This window comes from Solanum verrucosum, unplaced genomic scaffold (genome assembly GCF_900185275.1).
Source record: "Solanum verrucosum unplaced genomic scaffold, falcon-dt-bn FXZP01000064.1, whole genome shotgun sequence".
Lineage (NCBI taxonomy): Eukaryota > Viridiplantae > Streptophyta > Magnoliopsida > Solanales > Solanaceae > Solanum > Solanum verrucosum.
In genome coordinates, this window is record NW_026020144.1 from 1439119 (window position 1) to 1456813 (window position 17695).

Here is a 17695-nt window from a genome sequence, read left to right on the forward strand (position 1 = left end):
GTGACAATAATTCACTCGTCTCGACATTTTTGAAAGACATGATATCACCTGCCTTGACAATATATTGCATTGCATTAGCTAAGTGCAAAATATTATGACACGTGGCAAAAAAAAATCTTTTTTAATTTTTAATATGATATCCATGTTGAAACTGACTAAATTACATGATTACTACTGCTTTCTAATCTTTGAATAAATATTCCCTCAATATTTTATTGTCTTTTGGGTGGCACAAAGAGCCACATAATCGAAATGTATATAAATCTTATTGATACGTGTCTTTTCTCGACAATTCCTTGATGCTTTGAACTTCCAATCTTCCACCGACGACAACCGGCAAAAGGGAAAATCTGTCTATCGGACTCCAGTTAAGCAGAAATGGGTCAATCTTCATCGGCCGAGCAAGTGTCGCCGGAGCAACGTGAAGCAGAATCTATAGCTGCTTCAACTGGAGCTCTTCCTAATCTTCAAAAAGCTTTCTCTGTTCTTTCTGATCCTCAAACTAACTCCATCCCCATTCATTCCCTTCAGGTAATTGTTCTTGTTCCGCTCATAAAGTTTTACCCTTTTGCTTCTCTTTGCTCAATTTACATTTTGGTGACATTGTTTGAATTACCTACAAGTGGGGTTTTAGCATAAGTTGAAATTTTCTTGGAATTTATGGATTTCCCAAACTTTAACCTTTTGCTTATCTGTGCTCAATTTGCATTTTGGTGACTATTCTTGAATCACCCACAAATGGGGTTCTAGTAAAAACTGGAATTTTGGTGGAATTTATGGATCTCCCATTTCAGTTTTTGAGTTATTTTTGGGTTGTGCTAAGATGTTTACATTTGAGAGACTTTTTTTGCATAAACCACAAGTGCTTTTGTAGCAAAAGTTGGAACTTTCATGAATTTTCTGTGTTTAGTTATTGTTTTGAGCTGTTTTGTGATTAATTTATGTTGTTGGTTACAGAAATGTTTTGGGTTCTCTATTGATGGATCAACAAACGAAGAGTCTGTAGTGCCAAAGGAATTTCCAGTTTTGATGAGTAATTTGAGTTCTTCAATAGTTGACTTGTTTTTCTTGTCTGAAAAGGGAGGTATCAGTTGGGTTGAGTTTCTAAAGGGCTATATAAAGTGTTCTGGAAGGACAGTTAGTTCAGCTTCACTTAATAGTTTGTTGAGGTTATTTGGGATGATATCTGTTAAGGCAGGTCTTCCAGAAAAACTACAGGTCGTTTCCGATGAGGATGATTGTAAAATCAGTGGATTTTTATTGCCTGTTGATGTTCAGATGCTTCTTTCTATGTGTTGGATTATGTGGTGGGACTCGAACAAGTTGAAGGCTTCGTCTAGTTTAGGTGATTCTGGTCTTCCAGATGTTACACATTTGGTTTTGTCAGCTATAGACTCTTGTGCCGAAGCTGATAAAAAAATGGATTTATGGGAGACCAGCATTTTAGATATGGATATACAACTTCCTGTTGCAAAGATTATAATGTGGGCTTTGAAGACGGTGCCAAGCCTCTCCGATTGCTTTGGAAAATTTGTCCATGCTAGACTGTTTTACGTAGCTGCTCACAAGGTACTCCCATTTTAAATTTAAAAATTCACGGATGTGTGTTGTATTGATTGATTCTTTTGATATCATGAAGGCAATGTGCATTAAGAAACTGAGTAAAGTAGGTGTTTCAATATGTCCAAAGGGTTTCACAAGACTAATTCTTGTGGGCAAAGAGAAAAATGCCATACTCCCTCGTCTAAATTTATGTGGAAGTGTTTGACTGGGCGCAAAGTTTAAGAATGAAAAGGAACATTTTTGAAACTTGTGGTTCAAAATAAGTCATAGATATTTGTGCGATTATAAATCATCTTATTAGGGGTAAAATGAGAAGTTTAAATTTAAATTGCTACTAAATATAGAAAGGTGTCATCTTTTTGAGATGGACTAAAAGGAAAGAGTCTCACATAAATTGAGACAATAGAAGGAGTAGTATATATCCTTAATGAAAGAACAATTAACCCATGAGTGTCTTCAGTTTTCACCATGGAGTTTCTGCCCGTTAACATGCTTGATAAGCTAGTCTTTCTTAGAAGTGAATTACTGAATATTTGCAATTGGTTTTGTTACCCAATGGCTACTAGTCAATACGAGTCTTCTGAAATAACAAGAGTAATTAGTTCTGTTATCAAAGGGTGCCATGTACTTGATGCTTCCCTTTGTTGAGGTAATGGGGAGGTTAGAATGTACACAGACCTTACTACTACCTCGTGGAGGAAGAGAGGCTGTTTTCGAAAGACCCTCGGCTCAAGTTTTCTTAGATTCTGTTGAATTGTATCGAATCCATTTTCTATTTTAAAGCGAACACTTATAAAACTAGAAAACTTTTTCTTTTTACTTTAATTTAAGTTTAACTCATTAGATTCAGTAATAGATTAATTCACATAATATCTTGAATGATTGAGAAGAAGAAAAAGTTATCACACAATCGCTTGAAAAAATCTTTTTTTTTGGATCAATATCAGCAGTTCATCCAACATCTAGTGCGAGTAGTTTTTCAATTTGTAAGTTGTTCTTTTTCATTAGATTACTTCTGTGCATGTTGTGCCTCATGTAGTTTTCTCGCATGCGAAGAGAACCTCTGTAATGTAGAATTGGCATGGATTTCACTGACTCCTTTTTTTGGTACAAATGTCTAGACATTTTTATGCACATCATAGCACTTTCGTGGTGCTCATCTGAACAAAATAGTTCACTTAAAACAACTACTACTACGCTTTAGTCCCAAACAAATTGGGGTCAGCTACATGAATCCTCATTTCTTCGTTTAAGCTCATATCATCAACTACTACTAATCTTTATATGTTATATATTTTTGTCTTGCATCACTACCTTAAGGTCAACTCAATATTTCCCGTCTTCTGAAATGCCTAATTCTATCGAGTGTTTTGTAACATCTATTTATCACCTTTTTTTAATCTCTCAAGACTAATATGTCTTCCACTTCGGGACCATGTCTTTGATATAAAAAGACAATGGTAGAAGAATGGAGGGAAGAAAAACAAGTAAGCTATGAACCAACACACAACACCTTTCTCATCTCTCAAGGCTATCTTTAAAGCTTGTTGTCCAAGTAGAACTCTAGTTTGAGTTTGACATCTTACGATAACCCATAACCAGATTTTTATTGGAGTTCAAGTGCTTCATATTCTGGCTGATTGTGTTGTTGTCTTCTTGATAAAAGACGAAGATAAGCAGTTATGCAAGTTTCACAGTTGTTATTTGTTGCCCTTGATGCCATATTATATATGAACACTTACCGCACTGTGATCAAGAAATTGGAATTCTGCAATTACTAATTCTGAAGTTGAACTAATAGCAGGAAAAACTTGACCAAGCGGACCTTTTCTCACATGATATTTCTGCAAAGGAAATGAGTGTTGGCCATCTCTTTAATTCTGGAAGGGCTTGGGCTATCTCACTTACATTGAGGGGCACTTTAAGTGATGAAATTTCAAAAGTATGCTTTCCAAGTGCTGCAGAGGAAGTAGATGATTACCTACTTTATCGGTTAGTACCTGGCTTAGGTCGACTATTAGTCGAACTCTGTGAATTTCTTGTATTACTTTCTATCTTTCTGAATTGATTTTCAATGTTTCTCCCAACCTACAGGTCTTCCCTTCATGGAAAAGGTCTGAATAGATTCTGGTCAAATATTGAAGGATATAATGCTCCATTGCTAATTCTTATCTCTGCTCATGAGGCCAATAATGATGCAAGGAGATGGATTATTGGTGCTCTCATTCATCAGGGTTTTGAAAATCATGACACTTTCTATGGGACGTCTGGTAGTTTATACTCCATCAGTCCAGTTTTTCATGTATTCACACCTTCAGGTAGTGTATCTGGTCTTACCAGCTTGGAGATTTCTACATGAATGACGTGCCTAAGGCTAATATATGTTCTTTGACAGGAAAGGAGAAAAACTTTGTTTACAGCCACTTGCATGGAACCGTTAAATATGAAGCTCATCCGAAGCCTGTCGGACTTGCTTTTGGAGGATCCTCTGGCAATGAAAGAATATTTGTGGATGAAGATTTTGCTAAAGTTATAGTTCGTCATCATGCTTGTGACAAAACTTACCATCATGGTCCTCTTTACCCTGACCAGGTATAGTAGATGAGTCATTTAAATGCATATATATGGCAGAGGTGTGAAAATACTTCGATTATCTTTAAAAAGCATAGTTGTATAGGCTTCCTCCATATTGTTTGTTCCCCTTCATGCCTCTGTTAGTCAAACAAAGCTTTCATTCTTTGACCAGAAAGAAGTTGCTCTTGGCATTTAATTGATTTTATTTGTAACTGCGATAAATTTGCAAAACTAGCTTAGAGTCTGCAACACATGGATCCGGTAAAAACACAAATCAACATATCCACTCTTTCGCTTGCATACATTTGTTTAATATACTTGTGACTTGATTAGCATTAGCTACTAGCTTTTATTTCTTGTATAAGTACCAAGGAAAAATGCCTTTTGTATAAATGGTAATACTTCAAATGCTGACCATTGCTCTTTAGAAGTTCTTGTTGTTTCTCTTCTGAAGTTCTCAATCATCTCAATGCCATATTCAGGGGTTCTTACCAGTTGAAGCTTCGATTATGGACGTGGAGGTATTGGGATTGGGAGGAAAAAGGGCTAGAGATATTCAATCATCGTACAAAAAGAGGGAAGAACTCTTTACTGAGCAAAGACGAAAGGTAATATGACTTCAGTGGACATTATTCACTGCTTCATTATGTTATGAGCAGCATGATAACCCAAATTTTTATCTCAACATTATCTGCAGGTTGACTTGAAAACATTTGGAAATTGGGAAGACTCCCCCGAGAAAATGATGATGGATATGGTTTCTGACCCTAACAGAGTTCGTCGAGAAGATCGATGAGCTGATTCTTCACTAGAAGAGATTTCACACGATCCAGAACTTTTATCATTATGTACATAAGGAGATGTTCAAGTTTTATATGCTACTTCACTTTGAATAAGATTTGTATGTTTGGTTTCAAAGTCTCTATTTCACGCACTCTCTGTGATCTCTAGTGTCAAAAGTGAGTAAGTTTATTTAGTAAACAAACATAATGCATTTTATGTAAGATGTATACTAGACTTGAGATGCTCTGTTTGGTCAATATTATCCACCATCTATGATTTTTGTACAATCCTAGATAAGACATTTGATAGTTATATTATAAGAGCATGTCTAGATTAATTTATCTCCTCCTCACTTAATTGAAACAGTTTGCATAAAGTAATAACTTCTTGCTTTTACAGAATATCAATTACTTTGAAACAAATATAACTTTGCCAGAAAATGCACATACCACTGTTTACTTCAAAGACGGTATTAGGGTCGATTCCAAAATGAGATCAAACCTTTTAGAAGGGAATTTTATTCTTTTGCAAGGATAAAAGGTAGGAGAAATGAGGATTGGGAAGGCATTTCAAAGTCTCACAATACAAAGGATAGCAAATTCATGATCTAGTACAAATCTAATATTCTTGTTGACATAAATGCAACAAAAAGCTAGCTTTGCCCCTATTTGAAGATTCATCTCTCTGGAATGTCATATAGCTGATCTAACGCAGAGAAAATGCCCCGATGAGAAGCTAGGTGTGAGTAGCATTGATTATTGCTTCTTCTCTTCTGCTTTCTTTGGCTGAAAATTTGTAGAGAAATACAGTTAGAAGACTAACCAAATGAATAATTAGGAATAACAAAGTTTTACATAGACAACACGCTAGTTGGTACAAGTAGCTAGTGATCTATCTCTCAACTAGCTAACAGTTTCAACAAGTTCTCAAACCTAAGCAGCACCAGTGCAGAACAAGGTTGTGGTCAACAACGAATAATTTCAAAGTTCTTGGGAGAACATTCTATGCACTAGAAATAATTTACTTGGAGAGGTAACTTGTTTCTGAAAAGGAAAAAGGATAAGAGAGTATTCATGACTTATATCTCTGGGAAAAAAGAAATGCATATGATTCTAAATGTCCAGATCTCTTTCATATTCAAATCGAAGAAGAACAGTTTTTCCGGGACAAGCAGAACAGAGGGAAAAGAGAAGGGAATAAGAGGAGAAATATAGGAAATTAAACACACTTAAGGCTAGTTTGTAGGGCATGTTGAAGACCTAAAAGCAATTGATAGGATGTCTGAGCTTAATTTGGTTTCCATGCTTCATACGTTCAACAGCTAAAAGCACAGATCTCTAACACTTCCGATTGCCTTTTCCTTCAGGACTATTGTCTTCTACACGGTAACTTTCCCTTTTTGGGGGAAAGACCTTGGGTACCCTAATCAATCACTTTACGTACATAATAAAGAAGTTCATTTTATTACAAGGAAGTACTCCTAGACTACATTACCTTCCTAGACTAATAACTAGCAACTGATCTTGAAGCATACCAATGCGAGTGACTCTTCAATGGCAACCAAATCAGTATCATCTATCAACTATCAACTACAACGAAATATATTCTTGCTCTTATCAATGATCCGGTTAAAAACAGAAAGTTCCTCAAAGTCTCTTATACAACTAATCTTACATAATCTTTCCAATGGTCTGATATCAATCCGCTCCTCAAAACCACTACATTATCTTTAGAAAGTAATAAGTGAGACATAAAACTGTTTTATTGCAGCACCTCTAATCACAACTCTGGACATCGTCTAAATTCACTGATCTTCTTGGGATAACTGACTAATGCAATTTTAGATCCATCAAACTGATGTCTTAGGAGAACCTAAGTGATACATATTGACAACTAGAAAGGCAAAAACCTTAATTGCATCTCCTTTCAGGATACCAAGATCCCTTCTTTATGATAGTGAGCAACTCTCCGCATGATAAACATACCTTCAGCTATCTAAGAGTTGTCTCGCATATCATTTTAAGAAAAACATGCACAAAGCCACACATTGGCATATAGAAGAGCTGGTAAATGCAGCATTTAGCTTCTAATATCAAGGAGATATGAAAGTATTTTAAGAATATCAACCTGTTATGCTATTCACCAAAAAAAATATTAACCTGTTATTCTTTGTCTACAAATTATTACGCGAGGGATCTTAAAACATAGTCATTTGCAAATAATTAGGTGAACTGATAGCCACTGACTATTACAAGGGAGCATCTTACTATTCTACTCAAGTTTATGCAAATTGGAAGGAATTCTTATTAATTTCATGTTTTAGTTGATAACGATAGGCAGTACAGATGCTAACAAACCAAGGAATGAACATGAATTCGTTAAAGATTAGCAAACAAAAGTTCCAAGACTTTGAGAAGATAGATCATCAGATAAGAACAACAAATAGATTAGTAAGAACTCAATAAGAATGGAATATACAAAATACTAGCAAAAAAGAGTGTTCCAGATCCCAAAGTACAGAATAAGCTACAATATAGTAACAATAATCATGAATGCAACACCTCTAGCACAACAAACGAGTTCTCATTTCATCATCCAATTTAGACAGTCCAGCTATATAGGATCACAAACGAACTATATCCTCCTTCGAGAAGCATATCTATAATGAAAGCAACAAATTTCAGAAAATTATAGAAAGAGATCATAATCTGCTCTTCCCCTCTAAGGGATGAGCTAGGGGTGCAAGCACTTGAAAATTACACCATTTACACAAGGTCAAAATTATTTTTTTCTTCATGTGTATAGTTTTCTATATTTTGAATCACCTTATTGAAAATCCCGAGTCCGCTATTGCACCCCAACCCGGGCACACAAACCAAACGAAAAGAATAAACATAAGCAGGTCTAAAAGCTATACACTCAACCTGTTCGACAATATGCCTCCACCAAATCACAACAAAAATTCACATACAATCAATGTAAAAGGGAAAAAGCTATCACCTTTATTCCAAGAAATGGTTGTTTAAGCTCTTCATCAGGAATGATAACAGGCCATTTCTCACCAGCTTCACGAAACATCTGTTCAGTCTCAAGGTACTGACCCTTTTCAAGAATCATGGTACGGATATTCTGTGCCGGTGTAGTAGTAGCATCATAGGTCTGCTCGACTCCATTGACGAAAGTGACAGAGATTTGAGGTGGGTGGTCATCAGTGCGGCGCTTGACCTGAACTTGGCAACTTGGGTTTGATTCTTTGGCTTTAGGAGCATTACATTGAGCCAAAAACTCCATACATGAAGCTATGCGTGGATCTAAGGCATTGAATTCGATTTTCACCTTTGACAAGAATTTCAACATCTTCTTTCACTCTTTTGGCTACACTGATTTCTGCTTCCCCTCTCTTTTTGAGTATATATTTGGATTTTATTTTTAAGTGGGCAATAAAAATTATTTCACATTTAATTTTTAAGTAATTGTGCAGGTATAAAAAACTTTTTGTTAATTTTTTTTTTTGGTAATTAAACAATTCTATTATTCCTTCCATTATAAGTTTATGCACCTTTCTATACTTAATAATGATCAATATATTACGTTGATATATTTAAGATCACAACATTCGAAGACAATGTTAGCAACATTCAAAGATAACTTTACGCAAATCTTTAATATCAAAAGTGTTTTGTTTGGTACATATTATTTTATAGAGAAGACTTTCATAATTCGTTTTTTTTTTATTTCGTTATTAAATGAATGTTTCTTTCCTTTTCCGGTAACTCTTTAATTTTAACTTTTTATATTCACCACATGACATATTTAAAACTACAAGATTAGAGTGTGTTTCAATACATTCTATATATCTTTATTCTTTAGTTTAAGTCCAAGATTCAAAAAAATTCTTTACTTTCTAAAATTTAGCGTTAAAGTTGAAACCGGAAAAACAAATTGAAATGGAGGAAGTATATCATTCAGGTTGAGCCATCATCCTTAATATATTGGTTAGCTTTGATAACCTTCTGTATCACCCAAGATGCCTTTCTAGATATAGCTTCTCATACTTATATACCATTTCCATCATATACATGTACCTATTGAACCCACAGTTTATCCTGCTTCTTGCATAGTTCTCCAGCTGACTTGGGTAAATTTGAAGGCAATTTTTACATAATATCAAAAGAATCAAATGAACTTTAGATGCCATAGTGGGGGAGGGGGGTTGGCAGCACCTACAGCTGAAAGCAACTCTTCCAAACTTCTCATTAGCAGTCAGAAATACATCAGCCAGAAAAGCACACAATATAAAGATACACACAAAGGTGATGTAAAGGAAAAAGAAGAACAAGCATCTCAAACAAAATCCTTGAAAAAGAAAAGGGGGGTTTGAGTAGGCATGAGAAAATAGTAAATTTACAAGAAAAATAACTCTTTCTACATTTCTCTTCACAAATAAATAATGGTCCTGGGTATAGCTTTGCTGTGGAGTTCCTAAGGGCAGATGACCAGCATCCAAAGGAATTGCCAATAAGCCACAACCCCCGCATATGCCATCCGTTAGTTGAGTCACAGAGGAACTCTACTCATCTCTGCCATTTCCTCTCTGAAAAACACACATCAGACACCGACAAAATATTACATATGAGAATTCCACAAAGCTCAGAATTGGAAGAAGAAGAAAAGAAAAGTCAGTCCAGCAGTTAAAGAATCTTGGTGCCCACAATTGTCATCATAAATTATCAGTGAATTTTCATCCTTATGAAGCTTAATGCCTGTGCAAACTGCCAAAATTTGCACGAAAAAGCTCAAGGTTAAGAGGATCTCTAGGGGACACACATGCATGGTTTACAACCAACAATTTTGGTGTCGATGAAAGTAGTGCAGTTAAGTGGTCTAAATATAACACAGTAAGAGTAGTTAAAAGAAAACAAAGGTCAGAGTGCAAGGAGAAGAATAAATGCCAGGTGATAGTGTGATATGAAAGATTTGGTTTTTATAAACAGTGATGCAATTGACGAACATGCCGGATTCATAAAGGAAGTTAATACCATTTGTTAATGCTTAAAACACTATAGTTTATTACTCATCTATATCATTGTGACACGATATCAGCAGAGTGTTAGTAGTTTTCAGGTGACTAGACTCGGGATATCATACTTGATCCTATCTCGATTCTATCGAAGGGGGAAAGGAGGTACTAGGTAGGAAATGAGTCTGAGTATCGGGTCATAACTCCAGTCAGAAACTCAAGTCAGTTCTCATTGCAGTAACAAATAGCAATAGATTGTATTATGCAAGGCATCTGAAGGTTTAGAAAATACCCTGTGGAGATTGAGTTCCATTTCCCTTTGCACCCTGCTGTGCATTAGACAGAGACCGCTGGATACGAGGTGAACCTTGCCTACCATTTGAACCAGGGAGAGAGTGTCTCTTTTTGATGTATTCATCTTTATTGTGGACATCTGGACTAGATCTTGGGGAGCTATTTGGGATAGCTTTGGCTCTTGCAGATTCTGTTGCTTGCATGTAACTTGGGAGAGAACTGCTAGTACTGTTATCTCTAGCCTCCTGATCAGCTTGTCCAGCTTTTGTTGAACCAAACGAGTTTCGTCGCTTCTCATTTTTATTATGATCCTTAGATAATTGTTCCGAACTAGTTGTGCCTGGAGCATGGTTTAGCTTTGAAGGAGACTTTTTGCTAGCAGGTGCAGAACGGCGCTTGGGAATTGATCCACTGTTTTCACTTTTTAGCTTCTTAGGATTCACTGACACTTGACTAGAAGGTGTCCCTTGGGATTCAGGGACGGTTATATGGCTCCCTGGAGATGCGTCTGGTGATGACTTGTATAGTCGATCCGTCTTAGCTTCGTGCTCTATTTGAACATTAACTGAATTGTTTTCTGGCTTCTGTTCTTCGGGTGATAGATCTGAACTGACCATAACATCTACATGCTTAGCATCATCAGTAGGATCCTCTCTCCTTGCCTGAACATAGTAGGAGTGTGATAAGTCATTTGTACTATCATCTTCAATGTGAGGGTATCCATTGCTCTTATGATGGTCAGTTCCACCATTGGAAGGAAGTTCCTGCTCAAATACATGACCTCCGACTTCAGACCTATCTGGTGAATCCAGGGTAGAAGAAATAGAAAGCTCCGTGCCACATTCTGAACCACCAACTTGAGCTCTTGTACTATGAAGAACAGAATTTTCTGACGGAGCAGCTTCCCTTGCCCCAAATGAATGATCAGTGATAGTTGAAAACGTATCTTCACTAGATTCATCTTCAGTCTTATGATTGGGCAAACTAGTCACTTTGGTTGATTTAGCTGCCACAGTGAGTTCCTCAAACTTTGATTGAGCAGCAATAAATGCAGGATTACTTGCCTTTCTTGATCCATGTAAAATCTTTTTGCTCTCGGTCTCTGAAAGTTCAAGGGAATGTGTATCCTCTCTCTCAACTTCAGTGTTTGCAGGGAAAGAATTGGGCTCCATCTCAGGGAGAGCCCTGGCCTCGTTAAGTTGAGTAGGAATAGAAGAGTCATCTCTCGAAGTTTTTTCATCAACATTCTGAGGCTGAGGAGGTAAAGTCGGTATGTCGGCTTGAAAATCTAAGCTGTCTGCATCATAAGAGATCAAATTATCATCACTTTCAGATGGCACTGCAGACAGCGATGCCTCCTCACCCTCTCTGAAGTCCATTGACTCGGAATCAAGCTGAACTTTACTTTCCATAAGGTTACTGGGGTGCTCGGTAGGTTCATTCTCCTGCTGCTCGGCAGATAATTCTGACTGTGGTGACGGTTGATTTCCTGGTGATGCAACAGACATCCATCTCTCTAACCATTTCCAGGCAGAATCAGATTTGGAAGGGTCACACTTAATATTTATACTTTTGGTCCTTGGAGTTGATTCAAGGAGCTTGTACCAAAAGAGAAATAACAAATCAGTTTGGATGGGAAATGATACATATTTAAAAAAGAATATCGCATATTTCAGATCATATAGCGGAAAATGACTGATATATACCTGTCGAGCGAAGCTATTGCTCAGTAGCTTTGAAATAGAAATGTATGTGAACTCTGATTTTGTTCCTGAGTTCTCTTTTTCCTGAAAGAAAGAAACATCAGAGATGTGACTCCATCAGTTGAAAGGGCTCAACAACACCCATAAGGAAGGGGGTGGGGGGAGAGGGAAAAGAAAAAATGCCTCAAATGATAGCTAAGAGTGCCTCAGTGTCAAATCTAGGATTCCAAAGCGAGGGGAGCAAAAACATTCAGATTTATGCTTGAGAAAGAATTATTGCCTATATAGTTTCATACTCTTGATCTTTCCAATACTTACTTTTAGCTTCTCCTTGATACTAGATCCTTCTGCAATGCGATTAGTGTGACGTGCTCGAACAAGAGTTTGCATTTTGACAATAGCTTGAACACATCGCAGAGTTCCTACAGCATGCCTGCGAACTAAATGTCCACGTACAGCAGCTTGCAATTTAGTTATATGCTTTTGCTTCAATTGAGCTCTTCGTGCCTAGGAGAAGAAACAATCAAATACAAATTAAATTTATATTGCCAAAAGCTTTAACCATAAAATGGCCAAATTAATTGAAAGAATAGATGACAAAATTGAGGTACCAGAAATGCTCTGACTGCAGTCTGGATAACAAGAGCGTGTTCATCCAGGATGACATCAGCTTTACCATCATTGACTCTAGCTGTTACTGGTTCTGATTGTTTTGCATCCACCAAGTCTGAGAGCAGGGAGTTCTCTTCTGATGAGATGGGGGCCTTTTCATCTGAAGAGACGCTGGGCTTCTCATCTTCGGAGACCTCGAGCTTCACTTTTTCGGAGATCAAGGGCTTTTCATCCGCTGAGACTTCCACCAAGAGCTGGGGCTTTGCGTCCGTGGAGACTTGGGGGTTCTCATCCACTGAGACCTGGGGCTTCTCATCTTCCAGAACCTGTGGCTTCTCATCCTCTGAGACCTGGGGGTTCTCATTTGCCAAGACCTGGGGCTTCTCGTCAGCCGACACCTGAGACTTCTCGACCGTTGGAAACTGGGGTTTCTCATCTGCCCATTGGACAACAGATGCCTTCTCTGGAATGGTGGAGTTAGATTGTGTTTGCAGATTGGCATTAGCAGCTTCTGGCCAGTCCTTGTTCCCAGATGGTGTTTCTGAAACTACTGTATTGCTTAATACACGATGCCTGGCAGATTTCTTGCGGAAACTCCATCCACGTTTGTCGCTTGAGCTTTTACTCTAAGAACATGTATCAAATAATTCATTCGACAAAGTATAAAGGAGATGGAAAAGGCAAAAGAGAAACTCTGAAAAATTCCTAATAAGAATTGAGTAAGATATTTAACTGAACATCCAATATGATATAAAGTTGTATTGCAAGTAGCTGAGTTTAACACCCACCCACATGTATATCAATTTCTCTTTTTACCCATGAAGTATATATACAAAGAGGGAAACAATGGAAAGAGATCAATATCCTTTATTAGATCCATACTATAGACCACGAGGGACAAGACAGGACGATGTGCAGATTGTAGATTGAGCATTTCTGGAATCATGTAACACGCATACATAGATGAGTCATGATGCATATAGTAGGAATATCTGAAAATCAAGCATCTTACTAAGAAAAATTAATATGCCTAGAAGCCTCAGATGGGAAATGAATCCATTGACGACAAGATCTTCTTAATCATATCTGTTCATTTTTTGCACAAATGATGATTATTTTTCTGCCAACCTCCAGAGACCATTGATAAGAAATGAAATCATGCACAAGCTTGTCTTCTTAATCATGTTTCGTCACATGTATGTCAGCGGATTGGTAATTGATTTGCTTTTCCATACTTAAGCATTCCACCAATCAGGTAGTAGGTAATGTGAAGTCTCATAGCTGGAATTATCAGCTCAACTTATATTACAAACTACACAGCAGCAAGGCCATAATGATGTAAGAAGGAAGGCAACATATATTTGGCATAAAGCATTTGGAAACAAGTAGTGATTGCATTGGACTATCATGTTGACATCATCATAAAAAATTAACTTGACGTTGAAATATGACATACTCAAATTGAAATGATAACTAGATGTTATCTAAACTGAAAGACATTACTAAGATCAAGTACAACTCAGTTAATGAAACAAATTTTTGACAAACACTGAAAGACAAATATGGTATTTTGCGTTTGAGGCGACGTTGATTAGTTGACTGATCCAGTGGACTGGTCCAGAAATTGAAAGGTTTCACTAGCATTTACCTTAGAAAACACAGCCCTCATTGGCAGTCACAAATAATCAATTTTCTTTTTTTGGTAAATTACATCACTATTTTTTCATTCCCCTCTAAACAAAAGAAAGCCAATTACAATAGTGATCCAATTCATTTCCATTTTGAAACACATTGAATCCATACAGTACACTCACAGCTTCATGGTGTCAATGATTTTATATCAACTGACCAAAATCAAGCTTTCCTTTGGAGTTGGCAATTATTTAACAAACAAACATGAACAATTGAACTATTTAATATCTCAGACACTCTCACTTAACATTGATGTAAAACACATCTAAACAAGTTCTCAACCAAACCACAAATCAGTCCACATTTCACAATCTTACATCCCCTAATAGAGATCCAGTGACTAAGTTCAAAACTTTCCTACATACCTTCCACAAAAAAAAAAACCTCGTTTATTCAAGAACCAAATCAGCTCAACTCCATCATTTCAAAAACATAACAAATTAGTAAAAACAAAAAAACCCCACAAAAGATCAGACTCAGTTTGATGGGTTGATCCAAGATTCACTTCAAAACCATTTTCTCACAAAAAAGATTCAATTTTTAACACACATTACCATCTTTGAAATGAAAAAAAAACAGAATATACTAAATGAAAATTTGATCTGAGAAAAAGGGGTTGTAGATTTTTCACCTCAGGATGAGCTTCAATTTCATCACGGTCAACAGAATCACTGCCACAAGCAATGATCTTTAAGCAAGAAGAAGCTGTAGATTTTCCCATTTTCTTCTTCTTCTTCTTTCACTCACTGATTAACCAGTCTTGCAAGTGTTGTAGTAGATATTCTATATTTGTTGGAAATTGTACCTCATGAGCTGATAATAATAATTAAAATTAGAAAAAAAAAGTAAAAAAAAAAGATTAAATTTTTAAGAACACGGACTTGAAACGCTCTCCTTAAATCTAGCTAACTTTTGTATTTTGAGTTCCGTGGCTCCAGTTTTTTTTACAGGTCCCAGTAGTCTCTCTTTATATATTATATAATGAAAAGAAAATTAAAGAAAAAGATATCAATAATATATTTCCGTTGAGACTTGAAGACAAAAATTATCCTATTTAAAAATTAAAGTTCAGATCTGTTCTCCTCTTTTACTATTATCATTTATTTTATAATAATAATAACATAGTCAGTATAGTCTCGTAGAATAGGATGAGAGTAGAGTATATATATCTTACAAATAAAGTATACACGACATTACTTTTACCTTAAAGATAAATAGGTTGTTTTTGATACTCTTGAATCAAGAAAAAATAGTTCAAATAATTCAAAAAAAGTAACGAAAATATAAGAAATAACATATAGTTATAAAAATTGAAAGATAAAAAAACTACAAAAATAATATTACGACTACTAAAATGATAAACGGACAATAAAATAACACATTATAACCTACAAACATTCTATCCTAATTTATGTCTTTCATATTCTTCTATCTAAGATCATATTTTCGATAAGCTGATATACACTCATTAATGCTCAACTAAATTTAAATTCATGCCACGAAATTCTATATTTTGAAGTAAAGTGCTTGCTATTCAAAGCAAGTTTGAACTCAAAATTTTTAATCTTTATCACTCCATTATAATCCTCGTGAAATCCGTAATTGCCTTAGTCATTCCTTCTCTTTATTACTTTCATATCTATAACCTCTATTGAGTTGTAAATGACTTTTTACTTTTATTACTATTGTTTATTACTATATTAAATATTTTAGTTCTGAAAGTAATCAATGTAGAATACAGTTGAGTAAATGAAAAAAGAAGACAAAAAGATAACTTAATAAATGAAAACAATAAAAAATCTTTAATTACACCATAAGTATTTGAAAATTCAAAAGTAGTTCACCAATATCGTGTTCAACTAATAATCACAAGAAATGACATTAACTATCATCTATCTATTTATTATTATTATTAATATTTTCTACAAATGACTATTTTTTAATCTTTTAGCATAATATATTCCTTCATCTAATGACTTTTTAAGGTAGTTTTATCTTACCTTTATCTTTTCCCCCCACTTTTTGTTGAATAAAGTACTTTCAAAATCTTACACTACAAAACATATAAATATTTACGTGCCCTCAATATTTATATTAAATTATATTAATTTACTATAATTAAATAAGATAAATGTATATATAAATTAATTTAATCTTTTAGTGAAATACATGCTCAGACAAAAAATTAAGTTTTAAATATCATTTTTTAATTTTAATATCAATTTTTTTAATCAAAATCTATAATCCAAAGAAGGTAATGATGATTATAGTTGGTGTTATGTGTATCATTATTATATATAGTCGTTAATTGACATTGACCAAAGATGGAATCAGTTAAACCAAAATTTTAATGATGGATTAGTGCAAAGTTAATCCATTAGTTAGGATGTTATTTCCAACGCTGAAATCAAAACAAAACAATCGTAACATTAAAGAAAGGTATCTAATTATAGTTTAAGAAATTGATGACATTTGTGACTTGTGAGATGAAAAACATTATTCGTTGTGGGATAGTTGAGATCCCTCTATCTTTAGATGTTTTGGATTTGAGTTTTGTGAATGAAAAAATCTTATTGAAAGTGACACTTTCAGAAATAAATTCTACGAAGCACAAATTTAAATTTGATCATATTATAACATGAATATTGAATATCGAGTGGAACGAAAAAGAGATTTGTGGCGAGTCCCAACTCCCAATTAGTGGACCATTTCACATGAAGTGGTCCTTGCCTCCTTTGGTTTCTTGTTAATGCTAAAAATGTTAATGATAATTTTGAACATTACAGCGTTATTTTTATAGAAAATAACAAAAATGGTCCTTATATTTAAGGTAAGCCTAAGCTAAATCCTTATATATATATTTTCATTTTTCAAACTTGTTAAAATGGATATCTTTTTAGTTTTAAAAATATTTTATAATGCTCTAAGGGTCGGATCGTATTTTTTATAGGCAGTTTTACCCTACATATTTACGAGAGGTTATATCAGTTGTCGTATTTTTCTTTTACACACCTCTTAAAAAAAATCTAGAAGGAATTTTTTTAAAACTATTTTAATCTTATTTATATAATAAGATATAACCGTTGTTTATTTGTCGTATTTCTCTTTTACGAGCTCCTTATATCTTAAACTTTTAAAATAAAAAATAATTTAAAATATTTTTTAAAAAAAATTACGACAAATAATCTGAGACCGACGTATATAAAGGGGAACATAAAATTTAATAGTAGCGGTGGCCGGCGGTGATACCGTTAGAATCTCAGGCTGTAAGAATATTTTATGACAAAAAGGTTCGAATGTATTTTACTGCAACACCAAATACGAGGATTCTTTATTGCTTTTTTCAAATATTTCAAAATGCCGTTAATTTTTATTTTATTACTTTAAAGTTTATAATATATTAAAATATTTGATGGTTTCGAAAGAAGAAGCATCCTATTTAAAAAAAAATATC

At 35.0% G+C, this 17695-nt stretch overlaps 3 protein-coding genes across 4 annotated transcripts; 1 reads left to right on the top strand and 2 right to left on the bottom strand.

The window, feature by feature from the left end:
- Nucleotides 1-238: 238 nt before the first annotated feature.
- On the top strand, nucleotides 239-5037 carry LOC125827666 (uncharacterized). 2 transcript variants are annotated; one of them, XM_049506982.1, is made up of 7 exons: nucleotides 239-531; nucleotides 958-1569; nucleotides 3365-3555; nucleotides 3658-3881; nucleotides 3959-4155; nucleotides 4620-4745; nucleotides 4835-5037. In XM_049506982.1, exons 1-7 carry the CDS (start codon nucleotides 379-381, stop codon nucleotides 4931-4933), a joined length of 1602 nt encoding a protein of 533 aa, XP_049362939.1. In that variant the 5' UTR covers nucleotides 239-378; the 3' UTR covers nucleotides 4934-5037. The 2 variants fall into 2 exon arrangements, with proteins under 2 accessions (XP_049362939.1, XP_049362940.1); XM_049506983.1 differs by having other exon boundaries at nucleotides 3368-3555.
- Nucleotides 5038-5329: 292 nt separating this feature from the next.
- LOC125827729 (uncharacterized) lies at nucleotides 5330-8318 on the bottom strand. The gene is made up of 2 exons (XM_049507056.1): nucleotides 7921-8318; nucleotides 5330-5705 (listed from the first exon to the last, which is right to left on the bottom strand). The coding sequence occupies exons 1-2, from the start codon at nucleotides 8275-8277 to the stop codon at nucleotides 5676-5678; spliced, it is 387 nt and encodes a 128-aa protein (XP_049363013.1). The 5' UTR covers nucleotides 8278-8318; the 3' UTR covers nucleotides 5330-5675.
- An 832-nt stretch (nucleotides 8319-9150) lies between these two features.
- Nucleotides 9151-15179, bottom strand: LOC125827648 (protein IQ-DOMAIN 32). Its single transcript, XM_049506958.1, has 6 exons — nucleotides 14873-15179; nucleotides 12549-13175; nucleotides 12256-12444; nucleotides 11941-12021; nucleotides 10233-11832; nucleotides 9151-9514 (listed from the first exon to the last, which is right to left on the bottom strand). Exons 1-6 carry the CDS (start codon nucleotides 14960-14962, stop codon nucleotides 9495-9497), a joined length of 2607 nt encoding a protein of 868 aa, XP_049362915.1. The 5' UTR covers nucleotides 14963-15179; the 3' UTR covers nucleotides 9151-9494.
- Between the last annotated feature and the right edge of the window lie 2516 nt (nucleotides 15180-17695).

Coding starts and splice junctions, on each gene's coding strand:
- LOC125827729 (XM_049507056.1), bottom strand. CDS start 8,277: ATGTTGAAATTCTTGTCAAAGGTGAAAATCGAATTCAATGCCTTAGAT. Junction 5,706..7,920: donor AACCATTTCTTGGAATAAAG/GTGATAGCTTTT, acceptor ACAAATTTTCAG/CCAAAGAAAGCAGAAGAGAA.
- LOC125827648 (XM_049506958.1), bottom strand. CDS start 14,962: ATGGGAAAATCTACAGCTTCTTCTTGCTTAAAGATCATTGCTTGTGGC. Junction 11,833..11,940: donor GCAATAGCTTCGCTCGACAG/GTATATATCAGT, acceptor TTTTGGTACAAG/CTCCTTGAATCAACTCCAAG. Junction 9,515..10,232: donor TGGAACTCAATCTCCACAGG/GTATTTTCTAAA, acceptor TGTGTTTTTCAG/AGAGGAAATGGCAGAGATGA.
- LOC125827666 (XM_049506982.1), top strand. CDS start 379: ATGGGTCAATCTTCATCGGCCGAGCAAGTGTCGCCGGAGCAACGTGAA. Junction 1,570..3,364: donor TTTACGTAGCTGCTCACAAG/GTACTCCCATTT, acceptor TTGAACTAATAG/CAGGAAAAACTTGACCAAGC. Junction 4,746..4,834: donor TTACTGAGCAAAGACGAAAG/GTAATATGACTT, acceptor CATTATCTGCAG/GTTGACTTGAAAACATTTGG.